Consider the following 8,309-nt stretch of genomic DNA (forward strand, 5'->3'; position numbering starts at 1 on the left):
TTTGGCAGCCCAGGCTGAATTTGAACCTGCCACCTTAGGTGTATGTGGCTGGCGCCTTAGCCACTTGAGCCACAGGTGCCGAGCCACTCGTGAGAATTTCTATAGGATTTATTCTTAGATGTATAATTTCCAGATCAAGCTTATATACATTTGTATACATTTGAAATTTTGATAGATTCTGCCAAATTGCCATCCCAAGGACTATACCAGTTTACACCTCTACCAGCAGCTTCAGTTTAGGCAGCTGGGTGGGTGGTGGTGCCGGTCACTCACATAGTGACTTAGAAGGAGGATCCACCTGGGAGGACCTGTTGAGCAGCTTTGGGCATGAGGAGTTTGAGGGGCTACATGTGAGACCTCTAGATAAAGAGAGGTTCAGGAGCTCAGGAAGAGAGGTGTGATGTGGAGAAAGACTTAAAAACTATAAACTTGGTAATAATAAAATTATATTTCTTATATTATTTCAGCAGCTAACTAGGGTGCCCCTGGCTTTTAATGCACATAAAGTATTTTATCCACATTAATTTATTTAGTCTTCACACTAACTCAACAGAATGTTCCCCATCTTACCCATGAGTAAATGTAGGCACAAATGAACATGCTCAAGGTGATACATCTAAGCAATGGTAGGACTGGAATCTAAAGCCATCTGGTCTTAGATCTGTGCCCTTAACCATTGTGCTTTAATATCTCCCATAATAATTGAAGCCATAAGAATTGGTAAGTTCACCTGTGAGATAATATTGAAAAAGAAGAGGGTGTGAAAAAGACTTTGTTTTTTTAAAATTTACATTACTCTGTATTATATAATTTTGATGCAATAAGCACTGTTCATGTGTCACTTGTATAATTTAAAAAATTTTTTTTCATAGAAAAAGGATTAGAAAATGCATTGGCTCCATTTTTTTCTCCTTGGTTAAGTCTGCCATCATCCCCTATCTTTGTGGCTATCAAAAGCAATGATTCCTAAGATTGTAAGAAGGAGGCATGAGATATACTCTGAGTACTTTAAGTCTTTGGAACACTAATGTTGCATATTGCATGGGTACAAGTCAGATCTATTAAGAGTAGAGTATAAATGTCCTTTTTGGGGAGGGGGATACAGGGTCTCACTATGTTGCCCTCAGTAGAGTGCTGTGGCATCAAAGCTCACAGCAACCTCAAACTCTTAGGGGTAAGCGATTCTCTTGCCTCAGCCTCCCAAGTAGCTGAGACTATAGGCGCCCACCACAACGCCCAGCTATTTTTTGTTGCAGTTGTCATTATTGCCTCAGCTGACCCAGGCCAGTTTTGATCTGCCAGCCTGTATGTGTCTGGCACCGTAACCACTGTGCTACAGGTGCCAAGCTGAGTATAAATGTCTTAACACAATAATTAAGTAAGTGAAGTGAAGGCTGTGTTAACCAGCTTGATGTAAGCATTCCAAATTGTATATAAAATCAGCACATTGTACCCCATAAATGCATTAATGTATAGTTATGATTTAATAAAAAATATGTTAAGAGAAAAAAAAAAGAAAAAAGTCTTTGGAACGCATAAGAGGTAATAAACACCTATTTGAGAAATCAGCCTCCTTCCTACACACAGCTTTATTTTTAGTAACTGTGTTTCTTTCTGTATCCTTGTAGCAAACAGTATGTCCAGTAGTCTGTGTTTGTGTCTCCACCTAGGGAGACTATGAGTACCAGGCAAAAAACCAGGCCATGGGGATGCTCCCAGGACCAGCTGTCCCATCCTTTCTCTCTGGGGAGCAGTACGGTGTGGTCTCTACCAGGCTATTGGAGACAAAGCCTTGAACTGCTCTGTGCACTCTCCAGGTGTGTGATGACTGTGTAGTGTTGCGCAGTAACATCGGGACAGTGTATGAGCGCTGGTGGTACGAGAAGCTCATCAACATGACCTACTGTCCCAAGACCAAGGTGTTGTGCTTATGGCGTAGAAATGGCTCTGAGACCCAGCTCAACAAGTTCTATACTAAAAAGGTACCCAGGATCTCTGTTCAAACTAAGGGAGGGGTAGGTGTTGAGGGCCAAGCATTGAGTTCCTCACTGGGAAGTTAAGATTCCCAAATCCATGTCTGGAGGCATGCTTTTGTCTCCAGCTATTGTGTGGGATACCTCAAGCTGTCTCTGACGTCCCTGCATCAGCCCAAGCCTTCAGTGGCCATTACAGAGCAGAGGTTTAGGGGTCCCTGGCTAGCTTACATGACAACACAGCTGTCTCTCCCCTGTGCCACAGTGTCGGGAACTGTACTACTGTGTGAAAGACAGCATGGAGCGTGCTGCCGCCCGACAGCAAAGCATCAAACCCGGTGAGAAGAGAAGGGTTCTCTAAGAGAGTGTTCTTTTGTGTTCACCAGTCCTCCTGCATGTCAGAAGCCTGACAAAGAAGCCAGGTTGTGGGGCCTCCCACCTCACCAGTTAGCTGATAACCTCCTCCCTCACATAGGACCTGAACTGGGTGGCGAGTTCCCTGTGCAGGACATGAAGACTGGGGAGGGTGGCTTGCTGCAGGTCACCCTGGAAGGGATCAATCTCAAGTTTATGCACAACCAGGTAGGTGCAGCAGCACAAGTGTTCCATCTGTAATAAAGATAAGTGCCCAGGCCCCTGGTGCTTTCCCAGTAAGCATGAGAGAGAGCCTCTGAAGCTAGAGGGAGAACTGGAGCAGCTGGACTCAGGAGGAAAATCACAGGGGAGGGTACAGTGATGTTGGTGACCACCAGGTGCCATGAAGATGCAGCAGGGAGCCTGTGGGGAGGCTGGGAAAGAGAGTGAGACTTGGCAGCCATGCCGCCCTATCTGTTAGACTCCACACAGTGTGAGTGGGAGCGTCTCACTTGGCCCTTCTTCGCAGTGTCTCTGCCTCCCTTTATTCCCAGGGTGTGCTTTTGCTCAGTGGTTTTGCTTTGAGAGTCTAGACTGGCTGGTCTCCTTGCATATTTCTGGTGCGCTTGAAGCTTGTGTGTGTGCGTGTGTGTGTGTGTGCGTGCATGTGCGTGTACACATGTGTAAGTAGGCTTGTATCTATCCTCTGGAGTGTCTATGTTTATTTGCCTTTTTCTCCTGCTGATTCTTTTTCCTGTTCTTTTACTTCCTTTGAGTATTCCCACTCTGTCCCCTGATCCACAGGCCCCATTCCCCTTCTTTTGAGTGGGTAGAACTTCTGGATACATCTTTCCCTCATTGTGATTCCATCATAGGAGCTGACTTTTTTTTTCTCTTGGTCTTTTAACACAGTGTTACTTTTTCTCTCAGTGGACATCCCTTAAGCTAATTCCTTTCTGAGGCCAGCGCATCATCCCAGGTCCGTTCACAGCTTGACTCTTCACACAAGTGCCTTCCCTTCCCCTTCCCCAATGTACTGGTTCCTCTCCCTGAGGCTCTGAGCCAGATGTGAATGTGTGGAGCCCCACAACCTCTGGCCAGGCAGCAGACAGCTCAGGGGAGGTGGACGTTTGACTCTGACTGTGGCTTTCTCCCTCCATTTGCCATTTTAGTTCTCTTTCTTTCAGACTAGTTGAGCAGCTTTGGTGTAACAGGAAGCAGCTGCCCAGGCTTCCTGGCAGCCCCTTAGTCTATTTTCAGCCTAGGGCTTAGGTAGCAGCAAGCCCCTAAATACCTTAGGGCCAGCCCAAAGAGGGGGTTGCCAAAGTACTTTCCTGGACCATGAAGGTGCCAGCACTTTTTAGTGCTGTGGCCTCTATTGAAGATGAGATCTTGCTAAACAATGCCCAGATGCTCTGCCCTCTTCCTTGTGCTGCCTTGGTGCAGCCCCTCTGGGCCCACCTAATTGTCTCACAATTACAAAGCATGTACAGACGGGTTCACAGTTGAAGGCTTGACCCTTAGAAGAGAGAGCCTCACATCGTAGTCTGATGAGGAAATACTGGCCTTTGGTCCATCTTCTACCACTCAGTAATCAGTTGTAGTCTCCTAATGGAATTATGGAGTCCAGACTAACTGGAAGCACAGACTTTGGAGTCAGAACGTGCGTGGATTTGAACCCCAACTTCAATATTCATGGGCAAATAAACTTTCTGATCCTCAGTTTCCTCATCTATAAAGTGGGGATAATACATATACATGCACTGTGCCACCTAGGTGTAAGGATTAGAAGCAAGGTTTGTAAAACTCCCAAGTCGGTGTTCAGCACGTGGTAGCCGTTATTGTTATCACTACATACTTCTTGGGAGATCTGGATCCCATTTCAAGGAGGATACCAACACCTCCCACCTAAGCACAGTCTGAGGGGAGCTTTGCACCTGTGCCAGCCCTCTGCGCCGGAGGAGGATGCATGGAAGGGTAGAGACCTGAGGGGCTGAGTGGGGGGGCTCCTGGGCACAGTGTCCTCTATGAATGCTGCCCTAGGCAGAGGGTATGGCAGGTAGCCCAGGCCAGCAGAGGGGCCTTTGGGTTGGGTTTGACCATTAAAACTAACGCCTTCATTTCTCTCCCATGCTTTCTCCTCCGGCCAGGAGCGGAAGGTACATGCCCTTTCTGCTATCTTCGCTTCTTAGCGCTTTTGAGTTGTGTGTGTGTGGTTTCTTCTGTCCTCCTTTTGGGAAATAGGTTTTCTGCGTGTGGGTGGGGCTGTAGCTGGGAGAATGTGCTTTGTGGGGCAGGGGTGGAGCCTCTGGGCCTTACCCCACCCTCCCTCCCTCTCTTGCAGGTTTTCATAGAGCTGAATCACATTAAAAAGTGCAATACAGTTCGAGGCGTCTTTGTCCTGGAGGAATTTGGTAATTACACTATTTTGCTCTTAGGTCTGGACTCACATGGCAGTAACTCAAACCTCGGAGCTCCAGAGGAGGGTCTAGGGTCAGAGAGAAGAACCTCTGCGAGAGGTCAGAAGGAGCATGAGTGACAGGGAAGAAAAGGGAGCCCTAAGGTGAGAAAAGGGAAGGAGAAGAAAAAGATAGATAATGGGTCTCACAAGAACAAGTAACCTTAAGACGAGTTTAGAGATGGTACTAAAGAGGCTCAGTGAAGTAGTGCCACCTTCCCATGGTTGGCAGGTGGTCAGAAAGTTCTAGGGCAGAGCAGACGGTGACCTCCAAGCTCTGCTATGTCCATGTGGCCTGCTATGATCTCTCTAGCAATCCAGTGCTCCACCCAGCCTCCCTGGCACCACTCTGGTCTCCACCTGGCCTCTGAGTTAGAGAGGGGACATCGCAGGCAGACTCTCACTCAAGGGGCAGAGAAGTCTAGTGGGCCTCAGAGGTAGAAGGTGCAGTTGTAGCCAGGAGCCAGCCTCCCCCAGCTAGCACTCAGGAGTGGTATAGTGGTTCTCACCCTGGGGCTTTGAGTTCCTGCTGTGTTTGTGCTTCATTCTTTTGTGCCCCTCATCGCTGCTATGAAAACCTTCGTTCTCCAGCAGGTAAAGTGACCTCTGCTCGGCTGGGCTCGTGCTGCCTCTCCCCAGGTCCCTGCCTTGGGCCTTGCAGTGGGTGGGCGGGCTCCCTTTAAAACAGCTGTTCACATTGCCAAGTCTTTTCTTCCTTTCTCTCCCCACCCTCTTCCTTCCCAACTTCTTGCCTCCACCCTCCTGCTGGCTCACTGGTTTTGAGTTTTCTGCCCTGTGTGCTCCCTTCTCTTCTGCCAGAGAGATATTTGAGGGAATCTTCCAACTCAAGAGAATGACCTGGGGCTTCTTGCTCTACCTTTGATGAGTTTATTCCCTGCTAATGCTGGGTTCCCCTGAATTCTACCTCCCAGGGTCAGAAGAAGGTATGGCCGGTTCTCATCCTGCCTTTTCTGGCCCCCAAGGGGATGCCATGACCCTTTGCTCCCAGTCTCAAGAAGCCGTGTCAGCGGCTGATGCTGGGGGCCCTACTCCTTCCTCTGGCCAAGCAGAACCCCTGCATGGCTGGGGCAGGGTGACTCTTACCATGCACTCTGGGCTGTGGACATGTGTGTATATTCTGCCTGATGCCCCCTGTCACCTCCCTCCCTGGGTGCTGTACTCGCCTGTCTTCTGCTCAGTGTGTCTGCTCCAGAGCCCTCTGACGCTCTCCCTCACACAGGCAGGCCTGGGCTTCTCCTGCCACTCAGGGGAGGACACTTCCAAGTCTGATGGGTTTAGTGTTATGTTACTTCTTCATCCAGCCTCAGGACCCTCTGTGTATGTGGCTGGGTGTAAAGGGAACTGTTTAACATTACCTGGCTGGTGACGGATTAGTTCACAGGTGTGTCAGCAAGACTGGGCATAGGCTAGAAACAACTCTCTTTTCCCAGCTAAAATCTGGGAATTCTCTACTGGAACTCCTCAGGGACCCTGGAGAATAGCTGTGACCAGGCCAGTGAAAGGCCAGCCCCCTTCCATCCTAGGGGCTGTCAAAGTGGGTAGAACCACAGCCATCAAGTAAAAAGCCATAGCAGACTGCAGAGGTCTCACTGAGGAGTCTGGATAGAGCCTTGGTGGCCTCTGCCCTGTCGTAGCCTAAGCTGCTACAGCCACTGTGAGAGGCCACAGAGGGAAAGGGGACCCTGGTACCAGGCGCTGCCGCCTGGGGGAGCATGGCACTGTTGCTTTTAGTTTTGAACTTTCTGTTTTGTCTCTTGCCCGTCCGGTTTTAGTTCCTGAAATTAAAGAAGTGGTGAGCCACAAGTACAAGACACCAATGGTGAGTATGCCATCCAACCCTGAGTATGCCAAAGTCTGCACAGGGCTCCCTGGGGAACTTCAGGCAGGTAGAAGGGAGGGCCCTCTGAGTACACAGGGGCGAAAGGGGACTTGGTCTAGATGCCAGAGATCCAACTGAAACCAAAACATAGCTTCAGCTTAGGAGACGGATGCACACACATTAATCCCCTCTCCCACTGGGACAGCTTCTGAGGTCTTGTGTGGAGGCCCAGCGTTAGGACAGGAGGTGCCCGCTTGGCAGACCCTCCACATGTGAAGACATAAGGATTTTAGTCTTGCTGATCTGTCTGGTTTTCTTTCCCCCCTAGGCCCATGAGATCTGCTACTCTGTGTTGTGTCTCTTCTCGTATGTGGCTGCAGTTCGCAGTAGTGAGGAAGACCTCAGAACCCCACCCCGGCCTGTCTCTAGCTGATGGAGGGAGAGAGGTTAAGCAGCTTCCCCAGCCCAGGGGACACCTCTTGCCTCTTGCTATTCCCAAGTGCACAAAGCTGCTGTGACTGAGGAGTGGATGATGCATGTGTGTTCTCTGCAAAGTTGGTTACCAGTTACACATCTCTGAGTGTGTCTTTGAATGTGTCTGTTGCAAGGCTAAGCTAGACCCTTCCACCTTCTCCCTCTCCTCTCCCAGAAGACCAAACTACCTTCCCCTCAAGTGTGTGTGTGCGCTTGTGTGTGTGTGCGCATGTGCGCGCCAGTGTGAACCCACTACTGTGTGTCCTTGAGACATTTGTGTTGTGGTTCCTTGTCTTGGCATTATAACCTTCCAATGCAGGAATCTGGCTCTCCATCCTCTGTGATCCAATACAACTGGCCAGCTGGAGAATTCTACTCTGTGGGGAGTGAGGGGAACTTGGGGCCTGCCTCCCAGAAAAGGGACAGGCAGTAAAAGGAAGGGAAGAGTCAGGGGAAGCTGGAGTGAGTGGCAGCCTCCCTACTTCCTTATGCAGTTTCCGCCTGGCAGCTACTGCTTTGCTGCCGTGGCCTTTATCCCTGCAGCAGAGTAGCCATTCCCTGTGGCCTGCCATGCCTTCAGCGTGAGAGGACAGAGTGGTTGGGGCTAGGAGAGTCCTGGGAACTGCTGGCTGCTCTGCTCAAAAATCAGGGAGGGGTGGGAAGAGGCCAAGTTCAGTATATATACCTGTGTCTACAGGCAGCGGGCCTATCTCCTGGCACTGGGTATCAGAAGGGAGACATAGCCTGGGGGTGTGCAAGAGATGATTGTAAATATTTCAGCTCCACATTATTTATAGAAAATGTACAGCTGTGTGAATGTGAAATAAATGTCCTTGACTCCTCTTGGGCTCCTTGGCTGCCTTGTATTATTAATGATGCCTCCTCTTAGCCCAGGCCTGAGGAAGGCTATCCCTGGACTCCAGCAAGGCACCTCTGGCTTGAAGGATGAAAGGAGATGCGTTCACCCACATCCAGGCCCTCCTGCCTACCACTTTCTGGGCTTCCTGGGCTTCCAGGAAGAGGCTGTGAGAGGGACCTCTCCTTCCCTGCAGCTAGTTCCTGGGGGCCCTGCAGAGGGCTGAGTGCTGTGAACTGGCCACTAGAGGGAGCAACCAGACTGGGTGTTGATAACTTGAACAGAGATGAATTTAGCAGTGAAAACAAATCCACGGCTTGGCCTTCTCCATTCCCTGTACAGGTTATGTGTAGT

The 8,309-nt window shown here is 49.7% G+C and overlaps 1 protein-coding gene across 11 annotated transcripts in view; it reads left to right on the plus strand.

Moving 5' to 3' along the window:
• Positions 1–7,941, plus strand: part of MADD (MAP kinase activating death domain) — a 58,792-nt gene extending 50,851 nt beyond the window's left edge. For 5 of the 11 annotated variants that reach the window (XM_023509611.1, XM_023509613.1, XM_023509615.1 and 2 more), the window contains 5 exons: positions 1,818–1,982; positions 2,239–2,311; positions 2,449–2,555; positions 4,672–4,741; positions 6,579–7,039. In XM_023509611.1, coding sequence (XP_023365379.1) covers positions 1,818–1,982; positions 2,239–2,311; positions 2,449–2,555; positions 4,672–4,741; positions 6,579–6,763 — 600 coding nt within the window. In that variant the 3' untranslated portion in view covers positions 6,764–7,039. Of the gene's footprint in view, positions 1–1,817; positions 1,983–2,238; positions 2,312–2,448; positions 2,556–3,239; positions 3,296–4,671; positions 4,742–6,578 lie in introns of those variants that run through there. The other 6 variants (XM_023509619.1, XM_012802870.2, XM_012802833.2 and 3 more) reach the window with 5 other exon arrangements.
• The last annotated feature ends 368 nt before the right edge of the window (positions 7,942–8,309 follow it).

This window comes from Otolemur garnettii, unplaced genomic scaffold (genome assembly GCF_000181295.1).
Source record: "Otolemur garnettii isolate 467f Iridium unplaced genomic scaffold, OtoGar3 scaffold00001, whole genome shotgun sequence".
NCBI classification, from domain to species: domain Eukaryota; kingdom Metazoa; phylum Chordata; class Mammalia; order Primates; family Galagidae; genus Otolemur; species Otolemur garnettii.